A 26,604-nucleotide genomic window follows, 5' to 3' on the forward strand; every position below is an offset into this window, starting at 1 on the left:
AGGAGTGCCATGCCTTAAACAACCAGCTCTTGTATGAACTAATAGAGTAAGAACTCATCCATTACCATGGGAAGGGGACCAAGCCATCATTCATTACCATGGGAAGGGGACGAAGCCATTCATGAGGGATCACCCCCACTAACCAGACAACTTCCAATAGGCCCCACCTCCAACATTAGTGGGGATGGGTCACATTTCAACATAAAATTTGGGGAAGACAAATATCCAAACTATGGCAAGAAGAGATGGGAAAATACATAGAAAACCTATTTCATAAATTAATAGCTGAAAACTTCCAAGGTCTTGGGAGGGATAGAGACATCCAGATCCAAGGAACTCAGAGATTCCCAAAGAGATTCAACCCAAAAAGGTCCTCTGCAAGGTGCATATAGTCAAACTGTCAAAAGTCAAAGACAAAGAGAATTCTAAAAACAACAAGAGAAAAATATCAAGTCACATACAAGGGAATTTCCATTAGACTAATGCATAGTTATTGGCAGAAACCTTACAGGGCAAAGAGAATGAGGCAACATAGTTAAAGTGCATTAAGGAAAAAAAAAAAAAAAACTGCCAGCCAAGAATACTATACCCAGGAAAGCTATCCTTGAAAAATGAAGTCCACAAACCCTTTCCCAGAAAAGCAAAAACTGAGAGAATTCATCAACACTAGGCTTGCCTTAAAGTAAATGCTTAAGGGAGTTCTACATCTGGCAGCAAAAGAACAATAACTACCATCATGAAATCACATGAAAGAACATGAAACCATAAAACTCACTGATACACCAGACATACAAAGGAGAAAGAGAAATAAATCAAATCTTATCACCACATAAAACCACTAAACTTCAAAGATAAATGATAAGAGAGAAAGAAAAGAACAGGGGCTATACAAAGCAATTAGAAAACGATTGACAAGATGACAGGAATAAAGTCCTCACCTGTCAATAATAATCTTGAACTTAAACAGATTAAATCCCCTAATCAAAAGATATACACTGGCTGAATGGATTTTTTTAAATGACCCAACCATATACTGTCTACAAGAAACTCACTTCACCTGTAAAATACACATAAATCAAAAGTGAAGGGATAGAAAAAGATATTCCACACAGAAACCAAAAGTGGGCAGGAATAGCTATAGTTATATCTGATAAAATAGGCATTAGATAAAAAAAACTATTTTAAAAAAAGGGACAAAGGGCCAGCCATGGTGGCTCACGCCTGTAATCCCAGCACTTTGGGAGGCTGAGGCAGGTGGATCACGAGGTCAGGAGATCAAGACCATCCTGGTCAACACGGTGAAACCCCATCTCTACTAAAAATACAAAAATTAACTGGGCATGGTGGCGCGTGCCTGTAATCCCAGCTACTCAGGAAGCTGAGGCAGGAGAATCACTTGAATCTGGGAGTCAAAGGTTGCAATCAGCCAAGCGCACCGCTGCACACCAGCCTGGCAACAGAGCGAGACTCCACCTAAAAAAAAAAAAGAAGCTTATTATTTACTGATAAATGGATAAATTTTGCAACAGGATATAACAATTGTAAATGTATATGTACCCAACACTAGAGTACCCAGATATATAAAGCAAATATTATTAGATCTAAAAGGAGAGATAGACTCCAATAAAATAGTAGTTGGGGACTTCAAGACCCCACTCTCAGCATTGAAGAGATCATCTAGGCAGAAAATCAACAAAGAAACATCCAATTTAAATATACTACAACCAAAAGACTTAACAGACATTAACAACATTTCATTCAACAGCTGTAAAATACATATTCTTCTCATCAGCACATGGAACATTCTCTATGACTGACCATGCATTAGGCCACAAAAAAAGTCTCAACAGATTTTTAAAAACCAAAATCTCATCTAGTATCTGTTCTGACCACAATGGAATAAAACTAAAAATCAACAACAAGAGGAACTTTAGAAGCTGTACAAATACATGGAAATTAAACAACATGCACCTGAATGACCAAGGAGTGAATGACGAAATTAAGGAGAAAATTTAAAAATTTATTTAAACAAATAAAAATGGAAACACAACACCCAAAACCTATAGGATACAGCAAAAGCAGTATTAAGAGGGAAGTTTACATCAGTAAACACATACATCAAAAAAAGTAGAAAGATTTCAAATAAATAACAATGCACCCCAAGGAACTAGAAAAGCAAGAACAAACCAAACCCAAAATTAGTAGAAGAAAATAATAATATCAGAGCAAATATAAATGAAATTAAGACCAAAAAATGCAAAAAAAAAAAGATGAAACAAAAAGCTGCTTTTTTAAAACAATAAACAAAATTTGAAAAGTAATAGCTAGACTAAGAAAAAAGAGAAAAAACCCAAATATATAAAATCAGAAGTGAAAAAAGGACATTACAACTGATAGCACAGAAATACAAAGGATCATTAGAAACTATTATGAACAACTCTACTTCCTAATTTCTGTTAGAAAAACCTAACAGAAATGGATAAATTTCTGGACACATACCACCTACCAAGACTGAACCAAGAAGAAATGAAAAACCTGAACAGAATAATTACAAGTAACCAGACTGAACCAGTAATAAAACATCTCCCAATAAAGAAAAGACCAGGCACAAATGACTTCACTCCTGAATCCTACAAAATTATTTAAAAAGAACTAATTTCACTGCTTCTCAAACTATTCCAAAAAGTTAAAATGGAGAGAATTCTTCCAAAATCATTGTATGAGGCCAGCATTGCTCTGATAATACAACCGGACAAAGTCACAATAAAAAATAGAAAAGTATAGGCCAAAATATCTGATGAACAAAGATCCAAAAATCCTCAACAAATACTAGCAAACCAAATTCAACAGCACATAAAAAATATACACCATGATCAAGTTGGATTTATCCCAGGAATGCAAAGATGGCTCAATATATGCAAATTCATAAATGTGATACATCACATCAACAGAATGAAAAACAAAAACCATATGATTTTTGAACAAAAAGAACAGAGCTGTAGGCATCACACTACCTGACTTCAAAATATGCTACAAAACTATATTAACCAAAACAGCATGATATTGGCATAAAAAGAAAAATAGACCAATGAAACAGAATAGACAATGCAGAAATAAATCCATGTATTTAAAGCCAACTGATTTTTTACAAAGGTGCCAAAAACATTCAGTGAGAAAAAGGACAGTATCTTCAATAAATGGTACTGGAAAAACTAGATATCCATGTGCAGAAAAATGAGACTAGATCCTTAGTATAAAAATCAATTCAACACAGATTAAAGACTTAAATGAAAAACCCAAAACAATGAAACTACTAGAAGAAAATAGAGGGAATGTTTCAGGACATTGGTCTTCTTTAAAAACCCAAAACTATGAAACTACTAGAAGAAAATAGGAGAAATGCTTCAGGACATTGTTCTGAGCAAAAAATTTATGAATTAGACCTTAAAAGCACAGGAAACAAAAGGAAAAATAAACAAATGGAATCATATATAACTAAAATGCTTCTGCACAGCACAGAAAACAATAAATGGATTAAAGAGACAACCTGCAGAATGGGAAAAGATTTTTGCAGACTAATCATCTGACAAGGGAATTTTTTTTTTTTTTTTTTGAGCAGGGTCTCACTGTCACCCAGGCTAGAGTGCAGTGATCATAGCTCACTGCAGCTTCAAACTTCTGAGCTCAAGTGATCCTTCTGCTTCAGCCTTACAAGTAGTTAGAACTACAGATATGCACCACCATACCCAGCTGATATAAAAAAAAAATTTTAGAGACGGGGTCTCACTGTGTTGCCCAGGCTGATCTCAAATTCCTGGCCTCAAGCTATTCTCTCACCTCCACCTCTCAAAATGCTGGGATTACAGGTGTCAGCCACTGCACCTAGCCACTGACAAGAGATTAATATCCAGAACATACAACAAACTAAAAAAACTCAATAGCAAAATAATAATAATAATCTGATTTTAAAGTGGGCAAATGATCTGAATAGACATCTCTCAAAAGAAGACATGCAAATGATCAAGTTTACAAAAAATGTTCAACATCATTAATCTTCAAGGAAATGCAAATCAAACCCACAATGAGATAGCATCTCACCCCAGTTAGAATGGCTATTATCAAAAAGACAAAAAATAGCAAATGCTGGCAAAGGTCCAGAGAAAGGGGGACTCATACACTGTTGGTGAAGGTGTAAATTAGGACAGCTATTATAGGAAACAGTATGGATGTTCCTCAAAAACTAAAAATAGAACCACCATATGACACAGCAATCCCAGTACTGAGTATTTTTCCATAGGAAAGAAAATCAGAATGTCAAAGAGATATCTGCATTGCCATGTTTATTACAGCACTATTCACAGTAGCCAAGATATGGAATAAACCTGTGTCTATCAACAGATGGATGGATAAAGTAAATGTGGTGTATATACACAATGGAATACTATTCTGCCATAAAAAGAATGAAATCCTGTCACTCACAGCAACATGGCTAAGGCTGGAGGACATTAATGGTTAGTGAAATTAGCCAAGCACAGAAAGATAAATACCACATGTTCTCACTCATATGTCGACGCTAAAAAAGCTGATCTCATAGGAGTAGAAAGTAGAATAGTGATTACTAAAGCCTGAGAAGGGTAGGAGGGAGGGGAGTATAGGTAGAGATTGGTTCACAGATACAAAATTATAGACAGATAAGTGGAATAAATTCTAGTGTTCTATTTAGCATTGTAGGTGGCTAGAGTTAACAATTTATTGTATATTTTCTTTTCTTTCTTTTTTTTTTTTTTTTTTTGAGACAGTCTCACTGTGTCACCCAGGCTGGAGTGCAGTGGTGCAATCTCGGCTCACTGCAACCTCCGCCTCCTGGGTTCAAGTGATTCTCCTGCCTCAGCCTCCCAAGTAGCTGGAATTACAGGTGTACGGCATCATGCCCAGCTAATTTTTGTATTTTTAGTAGAGCCGGCATTTCACCATGTTGGCCAGGCCGGTCTCGAACTCCTGATCTCCGGTGATCCGCCCACCTCAGCCTCCCAAAGTGCTACGATTACAGGCATGAGCGACCATGCTCAGCTTGTTGTATATTTTCAAATCGCTGGAAGACAGGATTTTGATTGTTTCCAATATAAAGAAACTGTAAATGTTTAAGGTGATGGATTTGCTAATTATCTTGATTTGATCACTACACATTGTACACATGTATAAAAATACCACACTGTACCTCATAAATATGTACAATTATCTATCAATTAATAATAATTTAAAAATAGATATGCTAAGGCTGATGTTGCAAATATCAACAGAGTCTAATTAAAACTTTCAGAAATTATGTGCCATTAGTTCATTATATAAGCTTCCAAAGTTTTTACAAGCCACAAATTAACTTAAATATTACTTAATGTTTTACATTTAATATGAATAGCCTGATGATATATTTTGCAATTTCTTGATTTTCCTTACATTTTGGGCACAGCCACTATACATGAGGAAAGAAAACAACAAAACCAAAGGAAAGCCCTTTCCCTAGACTGCCCAATTTTGAAAAATAGGGCTGCAGGACAGTGTTGTGGATGACTGAAACTATTTTATTTGGGAACAAGTGCTGATTCTCAAGGAAAACACACAGGATTGAGAAGTTACAATCTATCACCTATAAAAAGGGATATGAATATGAACTGAGCTAATAAAGACATATGGCAAGTAGAAGACGTTATGAGCCAATCACCAATGCTTGCTTACAGCAGTAGTAATAATAATAAATATTTACTGAGCATTAAAAAAGGAATGTGTAATAAAAAAATAGAATTGGCCATGTACAGTGGCTCATACCTGTAATCCCAGCACTTTGGGAGGCCAAGGCAGGCGGATCACCTGAGGTCAGGGATTTGAGACCAGCTTGGCCAACATGGCAAAACCTCGTCTCTACTAAAAATACAAAAATTAGCCGGGCATGGTGGCGCATGTCTGTAATCCCAGCTACTCGGGAGGCTGAGGCAGGAGAATCACTTGAACCTGGGAGGTGGAGGTTGCAGTGAGCCGAGATTGCACCACTGCATTCCAGCCTGGACAACAGAGTGAGAGCCCGTCTCAAAAAATAAAGAAAATATTTTGTTTTATGACTCTGTATCCCATTAATCCCATTATCTTAACCATTTTTTTTTTTAAATCATAGCTAGTATCAATCCACTAGAAACAGCTGTTAAAAAACAAAAGCAAACACACAGCTTTTGTGAAGATACTTATTAGGGCCCCTAGCAGTATCAATCCCAGATCCCAGCCTTGCCCCCCACACCTGCCACAACACCTTTCCCCACTTCCCTCCACCCCACCTCCACCCCCAGCCTATCCTCCTATCATAACCTACCCTTTTCTATCATGAAGCAGTTTAGGTTAATAGTGCCACATTGAAGGAAAAAAAAAAAGCCTGAAAGCAGCTTTGGCCAAGAGGCAGTCCTCATGACTACAATACATTATTTGTACTCACAAGAAACCAACAACCCTTATCATGTAGGTTAAAATACCAACATGGCACATGTGTACATATGTAACAAACCTGCACGTTGTGCACATGTACCCTAGAGCTTCAAGTATAATAAAAAAAAAATTCAACAGAATGTGCAAACTGCAACATATGCACTGAGATCATGCAAATCACCAAGACAAAGATGACTATGCCTTGGAAAGTCTGTTGACGCAAGAAAACTTCCCCTGAGACTGTTCTTTGCCCCAGAGTGGCATCTGAAACTATTTCCCCTGCGCTCCAGGTATATTTACCGTTTCACACATGGCTGCTCATCCAGTCCCAGAATGTGGCATATTTTAGAAACCCTTGGCATTCCTAGAACCTGCTGTCTATAAATATGACCGCAGGACAAATAATTGAAATAAAAATAGGGCAACCTCGAGGCTCAATTAATGAATGTATGCAAGAGTTCGATGAAAGGTCTTACTTATCTGATGAGATTTTTCTACCAAATCCTGCCTTCCCTTCATATTGCCTTACAATTAGGGAAGACTCAGGAATACTAAACTCCGGACACAATATCTCTAAAGTGGGTATGGAATAATATTAGGGAAAGCAAACATAAAAGGAGTTCTAAGGAGCATACACTAAGTCTGAGCAATATCAGCTTTCCAAAAACATGGTTTCAACAACATGGCAATTCCTCAAGCAACCTGAAACCTAGTTGTGTAAATCAGACCTACAAGACAAAAGTTCAGATTGAGACACTATTAGGTTATCTAGTGAATACATGATAGCACTGTTATTTCTACAGTGCTTTTGGAAAGATACACTTGTCTGAGAACTGGGCTAATGAAATAGATTTGTTAATTCAAGCCATAATTAACATAGAATTTACACACAAAAAAAAGGCACTCCTTTCTCTGAGGAAAAAAATTAAGACAAAAAGTCACCCAACATACATATTTGGATTTGCTAATTTTCAGTCAAGACCACTCCTAATAGAGTTTGTGGGGCAAAATTTCACCAAACAACAAAGGGAAAGTGGGGAGAGTGAGAACAGAGAGGTGGATGGCCATGAGAGTAACCTATTTGCAAGGTTTCTTTCGGGATGAAATCCAACTAGCTAGATAGATAAGAAGAGTATATACTGATAGTGCTATGCCAGGCCTACCTAGATAGTTAGATATAATTGCCTTAATTCACCTGCAAAATAACTGTAGTCTGTGACATTGCTCAAGGTGGAGTTCACAGGGCCAGAGTCCAAATAACTAGACTGAAAAAAAGATTGAAGCGGCGGGAGGGGAGGGGGAGAATCAGTGGCTCATGTTCTTGTTTCCCATTTGTTCCAGTCCAATAAAATCTAACTATGTCACTGAAATGAAAAACAAACAACCCTTGTTTGTAATAGGAAAGAATTTAACTTACTCAAAACCAGAAAAGGGGGGAAGGGAAGGGGAAATAATGCAACACACATTTAGAAATATAGAATTTATTTATATTCATAAGACAGTTTCACATTCTGTACATGGTTACCAGAACAGATACAATACTCTCAGTAGTTTACAACGGCATTATATTGCTGTCAAACATTGCTTATGCTGTGTGAGTTGGGGAAAACTTATTTCCCCCTCTAAAAAAAATTAAGGCTCAGTTTCCAAAAGATAATTATATCAGTCATTTTTCTGTTTAAGAGACTGGGAAAATTCGGGAATAAAAAGCACAAAGGGGTGGAGGGTGAGGGGTAGCTCCACACACTCTCATTCATTCATACTGAAGTTACTCAATGTGATTTTTTTTTTAAGGCTCCTTCTATCTGAAAATGTGTTTGGTTACAAAAACAAACAAATCAGTAGATGGGAGGGGTACTAGGTACAGATCTACAGCATTCAAACAAGGAAAACTAAGCTCTTTGTTACCAGTTGCTGGCTAAAATGTGGTCTACGAGCTGCCTACATATAAATGCACACACACATGAACTTTGACTCACTTTTCTTTGGCGAAGCTTACTGAATAGTATTTCTCTTCCAACACACTAATAACACTAATTTACATTTCCTTTTGACTTTCAGAGCAGGTGGCCACAAAGTTGTCCCTTTTCCTAAATACAATCCTCCATTTTTCCTTTCAACCTTGCAGTAGACCATAACCATAATGGTCATCTTGCACTGATGTGTAATCTCACCATTTAAGTGACTGAAGAAAGTGGCAAGGCTAATTACAGAAAGAGAGTTTGGGCATTTTTGGAGAATTACCCTATCGATGAGTTCCAAACACACTTTTCAAGCACTTTTTTCTATACAAATATTTCATTCAGTCCACAGTGATGCCATCATTTTACAAAAGCAGAATCTGTTTTAACTCAGTAAACCACCTTACAATCCATGGGGCTAATGTTACAACAACAACAAAAGCCAAAAAGGGCACCTGTAGGTTCTGCCTCTGGCATAAAGAGGTAGAGACAATCATTCTGTAGAAAAGATTAACAATAATAAAAACAAAACAATAAAACAAAACAAAACAAAAAAAGCCATTCCATTTCTAAGGGCTAGTTCTAGATCTAAAGGCTGTCACCGTCCTTTTAGCTGAGAGATCCATTGCCCACAATCATCTTGCTGTAATTTTTCTGCTGCTCTTCCTTAAAGATGTCCTTCACCTTTGCTCTCTTTAGTCCTCCATCCCTGCAAACAGAAAGACAAATACATAAAAGATACTTTACAGTGGTGATTTAAAAGAGTTAACTTAATAATTACATGCTGTATGATACCATGACGCTTAGGCAGCTGGGATGAAATAAGAGAAAGAACACTGGATTTGGAAACAGGAAGACCCAGGTTTCAGTCTCTGTCCTACCACTTGCCAAATACACATTACTTTGAGGAAGGAACAGTCTCTCTGATGTTTGGTTAAAATAAGTAACAATATCCCCAACTCAGTTTCTTTAGAAGTTAAGGGGTGGTGTATTAAATATTTGGATTGGCCAGGCACAGTGGCTCACATCTGTAATCCCAGCACTTTGGGAGGCCGAGGTGGGTGAATCACCTGAGATCAGGAGTTCGAGACCAGCCTGGCCAACATGGTGAAACCCTGTCTCTACTAAAAATACAAAATTAGCTGGGCATGGTGGTGTTTGCCTATAATCCCAGCTACTTGGGAGGCTGAGGCAGGAAAATCGCTTGAACCCGGGAGGTGGAGGTTGCAGTGAGCCGAGATCACGCCATTGCACTCCAGCCTGGGCAACAAGAGCAAAACTTTGTCTCAAAAACAAACAAACAAACAAACAAAAATTGGATTGAAACAAGGATTATTAAAACTAGGATTATTTCTCTATATTGTTCCTCAAGGAAAACAAAATACTGGTTTTTCGTCTACCTATGTCTTACTAGAAAACCACAGGAAAATTAAAAATATACACAGAAGAAACGGTAAGGGTACTGTATACGTGTGGGTAAATTTCTTAAAGATAAATGATTATTCAAAAAAGATAAATCATTGTTCAAATATAACCCTATCTATGTTTAACAAGTTATATTTTCTTTTCTTTTTTTTTTTTTTTTTTGAGACAGAGTTTTGCTCTTGTTGTCCAGGCTGGAGTGCAATGGCACAATCTTGGCTCACCGCAACCTCCACTTCCCGAGTTCAAGTGATTCTCCTGTTTCAGCCTCCTGAGTAGCTGGGATTACAAGCATGCACCACCAGGCCCGGCTAATTTTGTATTTTTAATAGAGACAGGGTTTTTCCATGTTTGCCAGGCTGGTCTCGAACCCCCCACCCCAGGTGATCTGCCTGCCTCAGCCTCCCAAAGTGCTGGGATTACAGGCGTGAGCCACCGTGCCCGGTCTAACAAGTTGTATTTTCATTCAAAGCACTATATTTCCAGCATTTATAATCTTTTATATTCCAAAACAGACTCCGAATAAAATAACAAAATCATAAGTTGCATTCAACCAGAAGTGCCTATGTAAGCAGCATTCCTTCATTCAGAGCCTGTAAATCTTTGAACTCTCTCCAGGGTGCCTGCCTGGGTGTAAGAACTCTGCATGCTTTTCCTTCTTTGGACTACACATAAAGAAACAACAAACTGGAGTTGCTGGGAGTAGTTTGGACTATCATAGGTCACTATCTGGCTCCTAATCTAAAGTTTTAGATTTTAACTGCTAGGAGAGCATGGGCTGAGAACTTGCTTACTTTATACTCTGACTGTTTAATTTTAACCCAGTTAAGCATGCATGTTTACCAAATGCTTTCTGATGATGGTGAATGATCACAGGTTAGCCAGTGAACTCAATGCCATGTGGACAGAACTTGACCTCCACAGAGACACCGGCTTGAGACAAATGCAATGTTCTGGCTTCTAGACTCAAATCTAAGACACAGCAATAAGTCCTCAACTTAAAAACAGACTGTGATCCACAAATCATCCAGGGGGTCAGTTGTGGGAGGTTTTCATGAAACAAGATTATAAATTGTTGTTATGTCCACAGAATTGTCCACATAAGCCTCTTTTATCCAAATGAGCTTCTTCTATTAACAGCACTTACCTGAATTCTGAATAGTGAGAACTAAGGAAACTAAAGAAATAAGAAAGGCCTTTCTCCTTTCACAAGATCCAAGCCCAAAACAGGCAAAAATGTAAGTCTTGAGCAATCTGACATCATTTTGTACAATTCTCCTTCCCAAGCACCCAGTAAACCTCATACTGCTCTAAGCACTTAAACTGTGATTTGCCACCCCTAGAGACTTCAAAATTTTATCCAATTCCCCTTTGCAATGGCAGCAGGTCTTAGTTCTTAAGAAAGGGAGAAGCCATATAGAAAAGCCAGTTTAAGATCATAAAATTATATTTTCACTCAATCTATGAAAAAACAATCTAGATATGTTAATTCATAACCAATAGGTACATGACAAATAAATCTAGAAAGGCAATGAGGCCACTTTCTTTTTTTTAAGAGGGTAGATAATTAAAAGTAATTTTATTATACAATTGCATATGGCCTGAAAAAAGGACACTGGATAATTCTGAGGATCATTTTTGATGGATTTAGTTCAGCCACTCTGATGGAGAGTCTGTACTTGGCTGACTCCCCTAGGTTGTTCTTGTCTCTCAAGGCTTTCTTCCCTTCCTCTGTGTCTGAGACTACAGACACTGACTTCAGGGTAGAGGCAGGAGGGCTGAGTGTCAGGTAAGATAAAGAGTGAGTAAAGAGTTTTAAATAAGGAAAAGGAACCCAGTTGCACATATGACCATGGGTTATAGGACATTTGTGGACCAAGGTCGTTTTATATAGTTTTGTGATGCTATGATTCTGTCATTTAGTTTAACATATTCCAATGTAGACAGTGTAATACAAATGTTTAGTCTTAACCTATGCCTTAGGACCAGTCAGTTTCATACTCCAGGGTGTATGGAACTCAAGTCATACACCTTGTTAGTCAAGAACTCATACTCCAGGGTGGTCAGCTAGCATTTAATCAGAAGGCCGCCTTTCAGAGATGCCACTAATGGCTTCAGCTATCTTTATCTTTATTGCCCATCGATTTCTCAAGCTTTGTTAATTAGCATAACAAATTTTATTTATTTGTTTATTTATTTATTTGAGACAGGGTCTCGCTCTGTCATCCAGGCTGCAGTGCAGTGGCACGATCTCAGCTCACTGCAGCCTCGACCTCCTAGGTTCAAGGATTCTCAGGCCTCAGCCTCCCGAGTAGCTGGGACTACAGGTGTGTGCCACGGCGCCCGGCTAATTTTTGTATTCTTTTTGTAGAGACAGGGTTTCGCCATGTTGCCCAGGCTGGTCTCGAACTCTTAAACTCAGGTGATCTACCCACCTCAGCCTCCCAAAGTGCTGGGATTACAGGCATGAGCCACTGCACCAGGTCCTTGCATAACAAATTTTAGAAATGAGTTTTCACTGTAGAAATTAGTGGTTTGTTAATTTGCATAATGGATATCAGAAACTGGTTTACCTGGATGCAATTAGTTGTATTCACGCTATGTGAATGGATAAATATTTCAGTGATATTCCCCACCCTTGCATAATGGAGTACAGTAAGTCCTCCCTGAACATTGTTGATAGGTTCTTAGAAACTGCAACTTTAAACAAAATGATGCATAAAAAACTCAATATTTTTTCTCATCAACATTATAAAGAAACAACATTGAACAAAATGATGTTATTTATTCAAGAACCTACTATAAAGTCATTTTGCTTAAGGTCACAGCCTACAAGAACCTATCGATGATGTGAAGTGAATGCTTACTGTGTAATATCTAGCCAGCCCTTCTTCGAGAGGCAGACACCTTAAACCATCCTCTGCTGGTTCAGGAGGGTCCCTGGTTTCCTGGCTGACAGCCTAACTCAGTTGGCCAAATCCTGCTCCTAGAAACATTTGCTACAATTGTCTCAAATAAACTTTTCTTGCAAAGTGTTTTTGAAACACCAAAAAAGACAGCAGGGAGTTTATTAACTGTATAGGACTTGATGTATAGACTGTTTTGTGACAGCCTGCTAATTTAACATCCTGTATGTAAATAAGAATCCAATCTCCCGGCCAGGATCGGTGGCTCATGCCTGTAATCCTAGCACTCCAGGAGGCTGAGGTGGATCACCTGAGGTCAGGAGTTGGAGGGCAGCCTGGCCAACATAGTGAAACTCCGTCTGTACTAAAAATACAAAAAAAATTAGCCGGGGATGGTGGTGCATGCCTGTAGTCCCAGCTACTCAGGAGGCTGAGGCAAAAGAATTGCTTGAACCCAGGAGGCGGAAGTTGCAGTGACCCAGATTGCACCACTGCACTCCAGCCTGGGTGACAGAGAGGACTCCATCTCAAATAATAATAATAATAATTCAATCCCCCATTATAATGTAGGTATAGTTAACCTTCACTGAGATAGACTGAATGTTTTTGTCCCCCCCAAAATTCATATGTTAAAGCCCTAACTACCAATATGGTGCTATTTGGAGATGGATCCTTTGGGAGGTAATTAGGGTTAGATGAGGTCATGACGGTGGGGCACTCATGATGGGATTAGTGCCCTTATAAAAAGAAACACTAGAGAACTTGCACTCTCTCTTCATGCCTGCACAAAGAAGAGATCATGTAAGCACACAGGAGAATGCAGCTATCTGCAACACAAGAGGAGAGCCCTTATCAAAAACTGACCATGCTGCACCCTGATCTCAAACTTCCAGCCTTTAGAACTGTGGGAAAATAACAGTTCTAAAACTGTTGTTTAAGCCACCCAGTCTGTGGTACAGTAACTCTCCCCTTATCCAAGATTTTGCTTTCCATGGTTTCAGTTACCCACAGTCAACCATGGTCTGAAAATATTAAGATATTTTGAGAAAGAGAGAGACCACATTCACATAACTTTTATTAGTCAGTGTATTATTACAATTGTTCTATTTTATCAGTTGTTATTGTTGTTAATCTCTATTACTAATTTATAAATTAAGCTTTATCATAGCTATGTACATATAGAAAAAAACATAGTCTATATAGGATTTGTACTATCCATGGTATTAGGAATTTACTAGGGCACTTGGAACATATCCCCCATTATCCAGAGGGGACCACTGTATTTTGTCTGGCAGCCCAAGCAGACTAATACATTCACTATATTCAATCTTCCTCAAACAAACAAAAACTCAAGCCATAGTGATCCATAACTAAAATATTTCACTTATTTCCCTTCTTTCAAGTTGTTCAGTTTTCTTACAATATAGTTATAGCTAGAGTTAAATATGAATGAGCCTGTAAGTAGCCCCTTGCCTCCCAAGGCCCACCCCACTCACAAATCCATTCCCCCTTTCTTCATCAGAAAAAGAACCCTAAATGTGAGATAGGCATATAGCCACCCAGAACAAAGACTACATTCCCCAGCTTCCTTTGCAGCTAGGTGTTATCACATGACTTGAGTACTAGCCAATGGATACAAGCATAAGTGGGATATACAACTCTCAGCTTGTGCTCTTAGAGATGGGTGTGTCCTTTTTAAAATTCCTTCCTCATAGCCATTTGCTGTACACACTGAGTAGAGTTGGAACAGCCATCTTAGACCATAAGAGAAGCACAAATTGAGGAGAGTAAAGCAACACAGATTGAGCTGTTACCAGCCTTCACTGGTTATGTTTAAGTGAGAAATAAACTTCTATCTTACTTAAGCCATTGTTATATATAAACCACTATTACTTTCAGCTAAACCTATAACTGACTAGAATGATAGATGACATTATTACCAGTGATTTTTTTAATTAAAAAAAAAAAGGCCAGGAACAGTAGCTCATGACTGTAATCCCAGCACTTTGGGAGGCTTAGGCAGGAGTTCAAGTCCAGGAGTTTGAGACCAGCCTGAACAACACAAGGACACCCCATCTCTACAAAAAATTTTAAAATAGCTGGGCATAGTGGCAAGCACTTGTAGTCCCAGCTACTCAGAAGGCTGAGATGGGAGGATCCCTTGAGCCCAGGCAGTCAAGGCTACAGTGAACTATGATCATGCTACTGCACTCCAGCCTGGGTAAGAGTGAGGCATTCTCTAAAAAAAAAAAAAAAAAAAAAAAGTGATGGTACTTCTGAAAGTTCTCTTACCAGGGAAGTTCAGTCAGGCCTCCTTGTATAGCAATAGCAGACTTAACCCTGTTAGCAAACTGGACTGCATCTTCTCCTTCCTGGTTTAAAAAAAAAAAAAATTGCAAGAATATCTTAGTTATCAAGTTTTTAATACCATCTCATAATCATTTGTATTTGTTTTAAAATATAATTCATATTTCAGCTCAAATGCTTTCTATTCTTAATCAATCATAGCAAATATCATTTGTTCTATCAAGAAAATGCAGTGCTGTATTGTTTAATTTTTTACCATGTGCATATATTTATTACGCTCTTTATTAGTCTTACCCAAGATAATATCTGTAGGTTCAATAAACCAACAGCAATGATAAAACCATCATGGAAAATAATCTCTCAATATAAAATGGTCTGATTTAAAGTGAGCTAAATACATTATTAAAAAAATGACCCATTTGCTGAGAAAGCAGAAAAGCATGACATGGAGAAGGGAGACACCCAGATTTTCAGGTGAAGATCTCCTTGCCTCTACCTGATTAGATAAAGTGTTAGCTAAGGAATACCTCTCTGGTCATGGGGGGCATGTACCACACATCACAGACGATGGCCCAGCTGGTCATCATTCGAAGCAGGTAGCTCACCATGTTGTATTTACTACTGTTCCAAAATGCATCACCAAACTGAGGGTTATACTGAGAAAAAAGAAAATACATCTCAGTTATGAAATAAGGGTGGTTTCTCATCCATGCCCAATGTTTTAAAGGTGGTAGGCCAAACAGCTTTATCAGACTCTAAGAAAAAAAAAAGTTATTTCACTTGATAGAATTTATCAAAAAAAAAGTAAACTGGGCCAGCTAACACGTGTGACTAGAGATGACTGCTTTTCTAAACAGAACCAAAGAGCACACCAACAAGAGTTATTTACATGACTATTAAATATCTGTCTCCACACTTAACTAGAAGGCTGATGAAAGCAGGAACAGAATCTGTTTCACTTAACACTACGAGTAAATACAACACCTGGCACAGAGTCACCCAGTATACATCTAACTACAGATAGAGAGCGAGCGCATGAGAAAGCAGGGGAGGCAAAGTGAGGAGGACTGGTGCATCCGAAAACTGGTGTTCCTCGTTCTTGCAAATTTTAAGTCTGAAATGCTACCAAAATAAAATTACCAATCCAATATCTTTATAATAATTATTATTCTTATTATGGTATCTGTTTTACCTTAATTGCAACTGGATGTATGGTTCCTCCAATTTCAAAGCTCCCCTTTTTAAACATCATGACTGAAGTATTGTTGATGCAAGTTCCTGCAAGGGGGTGAGGGTAGGAGTGTGAATATTTTTAAAGGCAGTCATTTTAAAAATAAATTTTAAAAGAAATTATTTTGATATAAAATAATTTAAAATATCAAAATTACAGGCATCGTACTACCATATCACAAACGAACCCCTGCCAAGGTAGTAATCCTATAGTTCTGACTAAGCAGGTTTAACAACAAGCTTTTACTTTTCTACTGAACACTCTATGGGCCTATGGGAACAACTTCTTCTCAACAGGTGAAATTTCAATACATGCAACCCTTAAAGTCATGGACAATTCTGCTCTCAGTTCACTACCCAGAAATGACTTTTGAATTAAAAAGGTAACATGACTTCTATCAAGTCTCAAAAGAAAGCAAGGAATTAATAACTCAGAGAATGCCATCCCATTCCTCTAAGGGCAGAGATCTGGGCTAAGGTTGCCAATTCTATGGCAATTCTATTCCTCACACACTTTTGATGGTTTGTTGTTATCAACTATAGCTCGGGAGGCAGGCCCATTCTTACCTTCAGGAAAAATTAGTATGGGTAGTTTCTTCTTATCAGCAATATGTTCTTTTAGTCTATGGAAAAAAAAAAGGATCAAAATTCTGCCTTTATAAAGAGAGAGGTGGATGTCCTTTTTGATATTCTTTGCACTTTACTGGCACAATTGTGAAGCAATAAGAAAATAATTGAGATACAGGTAAAAGAAATAAATTTGAGTTGTTTCCTTTCCAAAAAAGTTTAAGAAGATCTGCACCATTATAATTTCTCTAATTTCAAAATAAGTCTTTTTTTGCGGGGGCGGGGAGCGGATGGGGTCTCACTCTTTCAACCAGGCTGGAGTGCAGTGGCATGATCTCGGCTCACTGCAGCCTCCACACCCTGAGCTCAAGCAAACCTCCCTCCTCAGCCTCCCAAGTAGCTGGAACCACAGATATGCACCACCACGCCCTGCTAAGTTTTTGTATTTTTTGTAGTGATGGCATTTCACCATGTTGCCCAGGTTGGTCTCGAACTCCTGAGCTCAAGCGATCCACCCGCCTCAACCTCCCCAAGTGCTGGGATTACAGGCATGAGCCAATGTGCCTGGACCAAAGTAAGTGATTTTCAGTGTCTTTGCCTATTCTTAAAAGAGAATATTAGACAGTCATTTGACTCTAGAGTCATGGACTCTTGAGCCTCTGTGTCATGAGCTTTGTGCTCTTCTCCATGTACTTAGGTTTCCTCATCTGAAAAATGGGAATATGGGGTTGCTGGACCTACCTGCATTATGGCCATTAAGTACAAGACAATCCTTAAATGATTCAGGTTGAACTTTCCATTTGCATACCACGAAGCTGAGAAAGACTGACATTCTTCCAGGCTTATGTCCTGTCCTCCCTGCAACCAACCCTATATTCCCAACTCTTCTCTCCAGAGCTGGTAAGGGCTGAGGTAGCCAGATTGCAGCTGCCAGAGTGTCCCACTGCCAAATGATCTCAAGATAGGGAATCGTTTTTCTAACTTGAAGCAGATTCATCAAGTACTTTTCATTATATTCTTAAGAGTAATGGACCACCTTTGTGTTTATAGAAGCGATAACCAATGTGCCTTCAGTTAAAGGCCTCGGGCCAAAAGCTGTTTCCTAACGAAGGTTTCTGGTAGCTCATCTCTACCCTAAACCCCAGAGGTTCCTTCTCCCATTCCTCTGTCTCTAGCTGGATCTTCTTTTTTTTTTTTTAAGACAAGGTCTCCCCCTGTTGCCTAGGCTAGAGGGCAGCAGTGTAATCTCAGCTCACTGCAGCCTCAACCTCATGGTCTCAAGCGATCCTTCCTCCCAAGTAGCTGGGACCACAGGCATATGCCACCACATTTGGCTAATTTTATTTATTTTTTGTAGAGATGAGGTCTCACTATATTGCCCAGGCTGGTCTTGAACTCCTAGGTTCAAGCCATTCTCCTACCTTGGCCTCCCAAAGTGCTAGGATTACAGACGTCAGCCACCATGCCCAGCTTCTAGCTGGATTTAAGTGATAACAATCATTCAGCAAACACTTAATCAATCATATATTTAGCAAGTAGTTATCAAATATTTAACCTTCAAGGTGGTTTTTTTTTCTTTTTTATATATTTTTTATTGAGGTAAAGTATACATATCTAATTTATTTTTTTAATTGCTCATACTCAAGTGAGATCATATCTAATTCAAAGGTGGTAATTTTTATCTTTGAAAATTCAGTGACTGGACTATATCTAAGTCACAGCAATATAAATACATTGGCCTTCCAATCCCATCATATATCCCACCATGACTACAGAATTACATTTTTTAAAAATCTGGCTAAGACAGGTGATTTGCCAGAAAAATCCAACAGCAAACAGAGCTCTGTTTTAGTTTTGAGACTCAGTGCTGCTCGGCCCTCTTTGGTAGCAAGGCCAAGATTGGTCAGCTTTTATGCTACTCCAGTGAATGCTGAGTAATTTCACTGCTTACCTCTTAGTAACCAGGTGTCGATCCTTCATTTCTGAGCGTTCAAACCAGACATGAGGACAAGCCTTGACCATAGCTCTCTGAATAATTCCCATCAAGCCGCCATGAACCTGGCCAACCTAGAAGTAGCATAAGAAAAGGAAAAAACGTAAAAGGCACCGTTGTGCAAAGAAAGTTTTTTAAGTACCAACAAATTTCTATTCTCCACTCAAAAATATGATTGGCCTTCTACTGACTGAAGTTCTTAGTCTGATCAAATAGTCTGAAAGGCCAAATGTAAGCAAAAAGTTATTCTTTAGTAGCACCTTTGAATTTTAAGTTACGTTGCTGTGCTAGCAATCCTCTAACTTCAAAAAGTAGAGGTTTTTCAACTTGGTCAAGATTAGAGAAATGTAAATTAAAACTACACTGAAATACCTTTTCAAACCCATCACACTGACAAAGATTTAAAAGCTTGACAATACACTCTGACATAAGTCTACGGATAACTTTCAAACATTGCTTGGTGGAAGGGAGCAGATTACAACACAAATGGAAAGAAATTTGGCAATATCTACAAAATTGCATACACACTCATCTTTCATTTCAATAATTCCTCTCCTAGAAATTTACCCTGAAGATATACTTCCAACAAAATGAAAATATATATGCACAAGGCTATTAACTACAGCATTACTTGTTATGGCAAAATATTAGAAACTACCTAAATGTCCAAATATAAGAAATTAGATAAATAGATAATGGTACATACAAATAATGGAGTATTATGCAGCTGGGAACAGAGCAAGGTTGATCTCTATGACTGATAAAGAGTAATTTCCAGGAGATATTGTTAAATGAAAAAGAAAAAAGAACAAATACAGTATGCTACCTTTTGTATAAGACTAAAGGGGAAATAATATGCATACATGTGTTTATCTCTACAAAAAGAAATACAGAAAGGATAACCAAAGTCCATGAACCTACAAGAGTAGGAAGGAATGGGATGGAATGAACATGGAAGGTAGTGGCACTTCAATGAGTATACCTTTTCTGCTTAGTTTTGACATTTGGAAGCATATTGATACCCTACATATTCAAAAAAAATTAAATCAGTAAGGAGCGAATGACAGACTAAAGCAAACTGAAGCCAATGAACCCAGTTGGATTTTAAATGAGTAAAAGAACAGCATTGAAGGAAGGGGGAAACATCCAAGAAACTTGCAAAGACAGTATCTGACTACATACCCTCCATCTTGGATGGCATTGTAAGAAGTGCAAAACATCCTGAACTCTTTTTACTACCTTTTTTTTTTGTAGTAGTGAAGCAATTCTGAAATAATTTTAGATGTATCATAGAATTGAGAAAATGAGTAAACATATTGATATTGTTGGGAAACAGGATTTTCATTATGAAAATGGGAGATACAAATATTAATTGAAGGAAAGCAAGAAAGAACCTGAAGAGCTGGATGTATTCAGATTTCCAATGTAAATATTAGAAATAAATAGTAAATATAGGCCAGATGTGGTGGTTCACACCTGTATTCCCAGCACTTTGGGAGGCTGAGGTAGGAGGATTACTTGAGGTCAGGAGTTCAAGCCCAGCCTGGCCAACATGGTGAAATCCCATCTCTACTACAAACTACAAAAATTAGCTGGGTGTGGTGATGGGCACCTGTAATCCCAGCTACTTGGGAGGCTGAGGCAGGAGAATCACTTGAACCTGGGAGGCAGAGGTTGCAGTGAGCCGAGATCACACCACTGCACTCCAGCCTGGACAACACAGGAGGACTATGTTTAAAAAAAAAAAAAAAAAGTCCTGGCTCGGTGGCTCACACCTGTAATCCCAGGACTTTGGGAGGCCAAGGTGGGTGGATCACCTGAGGTCAGGAGTTTGAGACCAGCCTGGCCAACATGGCAAAACCGCGTCTCTACTAAAAATACAAAAATTAACTGGGCATGGTGGTGGGCACCTGTAATCCCAGCTACTAGGGAGGCTAAGGCAGGAGAATCACTTGAACCTGGGAGGCGGAGGTTGCAGTGAGCCGAGATCACGCCACTGCACTCCAGCCTGGGCAACAGAGTGAGGTGCTGTCTCAAAAAAAAAGAAATGTTAAATATAAATATATTAAAAATACAAACATTTTACCCACATTTTTATAGGGAGAGACAGAACAAGAGAGCTTTGCCCAGTACCTGAGAAAGCAAATGACAAAGCAAATGAGGCACAATCTTACTAACAGGTAAATGTGGATAAAGGGCATAAGGGTGCTCTAATGTGATTTTCTTATTATTATAACTTTTCTGTAAGTTTGAAAACATTTCTAAATTTAAAAAAGTAGAGGTCTTTGTCTAGAGGGAAAAACAAGACTAGAAAAGTCACTGAGTGAGGTAATGGATATGTTAATTAGCTTGATTTAGCCATTCTACAATGTATACATCTATCAAAACATCTGTTGTATACTACAAATATATATAATTTTTATTTGTCAATTAAACAGTAGATTTCTTTTAATAAAAGGAGAGTCACTGAGAAGAGATCTTTGATGTTCTTTCAATACAGAGTTTATGTTTAGTCAAAAGAGGCCAATTATGATGTCTGGAGGCTAATGGCATGGTATCATCCCACATCTGCCTTACGCCACCTCCAATTTAAATTCAATCAGCTTTAGTTTTCTACACTCAACCCACTGGACAGTTTACAGTTACTATGCTTTTCTAAATTTTGGCTAATATATTGTAATTGCGGTTATACATGATCTAAAAGTAAAGAAAATGCCAACAAAGTTCTGAGGTCCTTGGTTACAAATGGGTTATACTCAACTCTTTGTTGACCAGAATACAGGAGGAATATGATTTCTGAAACACAAAACCATGACCAAGGAGTGTTATGGTTTGCAACAGTTTTGGGAGGTGGGGCATAACGAGAGATACTGAGGCCATGAGGGTGCTCTCCTCATGGATGGATTAATGCCCTTATAAAATGGCTCTGGGAGTAGGTTTGCTTTCTTGGGCTTTTGGCCCTTCTGCCTTATACCATGTGATGACTCAGCAAGAAGACCATGGACAGATGCTGGCACCTTGATATTGGACTTCCCAGCCTCCAGAACTGTTAGTCAATAAATTTCTGTTCATTATAAGTTACAGTCTGTGGTATTCTGTTGTAGCAGCACAAAATCAACTTAGGCAGATTGGTTGCCTAAGCCTCTGCTTCCTCATCTATAATAAAATCTCAGACCTAACCTGATTGGATTACAGGGAAGGTCAAATATAATGCATGAAAGTGTCCACATAAATACAAGGATTATTACATACACTCAGAACTGTGCTGGGGGGTCTAGGATGTTAACATGAGGGTCCTTGGATGGTCTTTAGGGAGACCCATAAACATCTTGAAATTATACATAAAATTGTTGTTTGTATGATGCAGATATGGTTAGTTTTTTTCTTTAAAAAGGTACATAACTATCAACTAATTCCTAACCTAAGAAAAGATTAAGAACTACCAATCCTCATAAGTCTTTTCATAACGGTGGCTAACGCTTTCTTAGATTCAGAAAGAGCTCCATTATTTAGAGAAATTTAATAATGTGTTAAAATGTAGTATCCAAGAGTTATACATCTGGCCATGTATTTTAGACAGATTAAACACAGGGCAATAAGCAGAAATTTTTGCAAAGGCCTTCAAAATCCCCTTAATGATTGTGTAACCTATGCAGAGTCAAATACTTGCACATGTGCCAATACTCTCCACCTTCCTACTTGCAGCGACATTTAATCAAAAATGGCTCCCTTCAAATGCCTTCCCAGAAAAACACACCAAACCATGGCTGTCAATCCCTGGAACTGTTAAGTGAAATAAAACCCATCTACTCTCCCTGAAGCCCAACCCACCACCATGAAAATTTGAAAAGGCGATCCCCTAGGACCCTTGTCCAGGCATTCTATGCCAAACACCAACTGAAGGCATATTTAACTACCATGCAGCTTCAATTATCCTGCAGAATTTACCTGACACAGAAAGGAGATGCAAGAAATCTTGACAAATTTGCAAGGGCAACAGAAAACACAGATTTGAAAAAAAAAAAAAAAAAGAATATGATTCCTGTATTCATCCCAAGAAAGGCTGTTTTGAGGTGTACAGTTTTACTGTAGGCTTTGTAGTTTGTTCTTGGGTTTGTTTCATTTTCTTTTCTTTTGGGGCTATGGGCAAGGACTGAGAAAGACAACCTGATATAAATATTTGCCTTTCTTGCTAGATCCTCATTAAAGAGCCAGATTTCTTTTAATTGCATATAAGTCCCTGAAGGAAGGAAGAACTAATTGGCTGGCTAGGGGATATGTGCAACTGTAAAAAGAAAGAATTTAATGTTGCAAATATTATTAAACACTGGCAGGGATTTTACAAGGAAAATGGAATCAACTTTACAAGGTCCTATTAAGCTCAAGAATGTCTGCATTTCAGTAAGTTAATTTTTTACCATCTTAAATATAATGGTTATTTTCCTTCCTTTTCTTGCACTACATATTCCTCATGTAAATATATTCCATAACTTAGATAGCTACAATAGTATAATGCAGTCAAATTTCTAACATAAAACCAACTTGCTAATTTATGCCAAAATAAAAAGTTTGATCAATCCATAAAACATGCAACTACTTGAAATATCAATGAGCTGCTCTTACCATAGCATAACATCCATCCGTTGTTAAGATTAAAACATCAATGGGGGAAGTATGGTTGGCAACACAAATGCCTCCCTTCTGGGGTCTGTACTGCCTGCAATTACAAACAATGGAAAATTCGAAGTCTTCTAAAATAGCCACAGCATGTAAATACTCATCTTATTTTTTTAAGTGTGTGTGTGTGTATATATGTAATTTTTTTTTTCGCGTCTCACTCTGTTGCCCAGGCTGGAGTGCATTGGTGCAATCTTGGCTCACTGCAACCTCTACCTCCGGGGGTTCAAGCAATTCTCCTGCCTCAGCCTCCCAAGTAGCTGGAATTACAGGTATGTGCCATCAGGCCCAGCTAATTTTTATATTTTTAGCAGAGGTGAGGTTTCTACATGGTGGCCAGGCTGGTCTCAAACTCCTGACCTCAAGTGATCTGCCCCACTTGGCTTCCCAAAGTGCTGGGATCACAGGCATGAGCCACCGTGCCTGGTCTTTTTTAAGTATATTTTTAAAAATTAAGTTTGGAGGTACATGGGCCCATCTTTAAAAGGTGATCTCTAGGTAGTGTGATGAGAGTCTGGTAGGGGGCCCATGATTTTTCCATTGATAATACACAGCTTTCACTTATTTAATCTGAAGTATTTTCACATTATTTTGATCTTCATATACATCACTTTTAGTGGTTTCATGGTAATCCACGGAGAAAATTCACCATAGTTTCCTCCCTCCTATCCTCCTAGAGCAGAGGTTGGCAAACTTTTCTTATCAAGGGCCAGACAGCAAATACTTTAAGCTTTGCAAGCCAGACAATGCTTGTCACAATTACTTGACTCTGCTGCTGTGACACAAAAGCAGCCACGGCTGTGTTCCAGTAAAACGTTATTTACAGAAAACAGCTGGTGGGCCAGATTTGGCCTATAGGCTCCCAGTTCAGTTTGTTGATCTCTACCCTAGAGTGAAACCAGTATTTGACACCAATAAAGCAAAGTAGTTTTGTTTGGGCCTATACAGAGAAGAAAGAACCAAATACACAATTATTTAGCATATTTTCTTCAAAATGAGAAGCAATTCTATAAGAAGTTAGGAACTCCTCTTTATGTAATAAGTGTGCCTTTTCTACAGGTGTTTCTTCTGACTGCACCCCTGCCAGAGTGTTTTCTTTCACTCTTCACTTTAAAACTCATAGTCCAATTGCAACATCATATAATTTAAAATGTTTAAAGGGTCTTTTATGTTGGTACCACATGGTAAAGCCAAATGGCAAAATGTTTCCCTTCTACAAATGAGAAAGAAAGACCAAATCAGTAAAAAAGAGAGGCTTGGCCTAGAACTTTTGAAATGATGTTAAATCTAAAAAAAATTAAGATAATAGAAAAGTAGTTCAAATGCAATCAAAATCACTTTCACTTAGCTAATTACTTTCCTTTGCTGCCTTCATTCTCTACAATTCTGGGAGAGAAAAGCAGAATTTTGTTTTAAGGCTCAATTATGGAATTTTAGAAGTAGCAGGACTAAGAATAGAGACCACATTTCCAGACTCCACGTCTAGTCCTATTTCCACCACAGTACAGACCTGTCAACTTCATTGTTTTTAAAATCAGAGAGACATGGCTCAAAACCTGATTCCATTGTTTATTCACTGTGACCCTAAACAACAAATCCCAAAGCTTACATTTCTTCCCCTATAAAATGGGTTAACAGTGCCTATCTCATAGGGATGAGCTACAAGAAACATAGGGTCTGGCCTGCACACCATAAATGCCCAATTATTGAGCACAACTACGTGTTTATTATTATATTCTTTCTGCAAACACTGCTATTTAGTGTTTTTGTGCATCATGCCTGTGCCACACTGAGAAGTAGAGATGAACACATTGGAAGCACTCTGACTCCACCCACTTCTTCCCAGCCACTTCCAATGCTTCCTTGTCAATCTCATGCTGAATTGACCTAGAAAAAGACAGGCACATTGGCAGCAGATACTCACTTGTTATGATAATGAATGGTACCAGAGAGGGCTCGCACACAGATCCGGCAGCAAGTCAGATGGACCAGTTCACTCAGCCAGTTTTTGAGGCTGAAGGAAATAGAAACATTTTATTGTGCCATTCTGGGCACTCTTAAGAAACAATATAATAAAAGTTTTAATGTGCTTTTTCACAACAGCATACCACATTCTATTCTGGTGAACCAGTACAGTTCAATTCTTATAGTCTTATAGTCAGTTCTTATAGTCTCATTGGCACATTTAGTATTAGATCACAAAAGTCTACCAAAAAAACTGGACATAACTCTAATGAAAAGTAGCTCAAAACCACTAGGCTATTATGACAAATTCCTGAACGAGATAAAGTGAAGCTTCTTTGGTCTTGGTCTTATGAGCTTGCCAATATATAAGACTCTCTTGGGTAACTCAGTTCATTTTCTTTCTTCAATTCTCCTTTGAAAAAACAACTTCTTTCAATTAATATGGAAGTATGATTAAAAAAATCAAAGACTATGAAGATGAAGTGAGCAGGATTCTAATAAATGAGTAGAGAACATAAATTTAATGCAATGCGGCCTGGTGTGGTGGCTCACACCTGTAATCCCAGCACTTTGGGAGGCCGAGGCAAGCAAATCACAAGGTCAGGAGTTCGAGACCCCCCTGGCCTACATGGTGAAACCCCGTCTCTACTAAAAATACAAAGAATTAGCTGGGCATGGTGGTGGGTGACTGTAATCCCAGCTACTCAGGAAGCTGAGGCAGGAGAATCTCTTGAACCCAGGAGGTGGAGGTTGCAGTGAGCCAAGATCGCACCATTGCACTCCAGCCCAGGTGACAGTACGAGACTCCGTCTCAAAAATAATAATAATAATAATAATGCAATACATAGGAATCAAACAAATATTCTCTTTGTGGACACAGCTAAGAAAAAGGACAGTCCTATGTATGGCTGGATGGAAGGAAACATTTCACCTGCTGTCTGGCAGCTGCCCAACCAGTGTAGTTCCTATAACCAGCAAACTGATCCCAATGAAAGCCAAGGTAACCCTGAAAAAGAAAAGAGAGGGCCATATAAGATTTTGACACATAGTATGGAAGTAACCAAAAAGTTCATAAATAATAAAATTGTAAATAAGTTGTAGAGTA

At 38.3% G+C, this 26,604-nt stretch overlaps 1 protein-coding gene across 7 annotated transcripts in view; it reads right to left on the bottom strand.

Annotated features, from left to right (window-relative positions):
• Positions 1-7,936: 7,936 nt before the first annotated feature.
• The window catches only part of GPAT3 (glycerol-3-phosphate acyltransferase 3), a 118,738-nt gene continuing 100,070 nt past the window's right edge, over positions 7,937-26,604 (bottom strand). For 5 of the 7 annotated variants that reach the window (XM_063603762.1, XM_055111316.1, XM_055111317.1 and 2 more), the window contains 9 exons: positions 26,431-26,505; positions 25,459-25,548; positions 23,481-23,574; positions 18,816-18,931; positions 16,865-16,920; positions 16,260-16,345; positions 15,595-15,723; positions 15,053-15,132; positions 7,937-9,141 (listed from right to left, as the gene is read on the bottom strand). In XM_063603762.1, the coding sequence (XP_063459832.1) occupies positions 9,042-9,141; positions 15,053-15,132; positions 15,595-15,723; positions 16,260-16,345; positions 16,865-16,920; positions 18,816-18,931; positions 23,481-23,574; positions 25,459-25,548; positions 26,431-26,505 (826 nt within the window). In that variant the 3' untranslated portion in view covers positions 7,937-9,041. The remainder of the gene's footprint in view (positions 9,142-15,052; positions 15,133-15,594; positions 15,724-16,259; positions 16,346-16,864; positions 16,921-18,815; positions 18,932-23,480; positions 23,575-25,458; positions 25,549-26,430; positions 26,506-26,604) is intronic. The other 2 variants (XM_055111318.1, XM_055111319.1) reach the window with 1 other exon arrangement.

The sequence above is a fragment of the Pan paniscus genome, chromosome 3 (genome assembly GCF_029289425.2).
Source record: "Pan paniscus chromosome 3, NHGRI_mPanPan1-v2.0_pri, whole genome shotgun sequence".
Classification (NCBI taxonomy): Eukaryota; Metazoa; Chordata; class Mammalia; order Primates; family Hominidae; genus Pan; species Pan paniscus.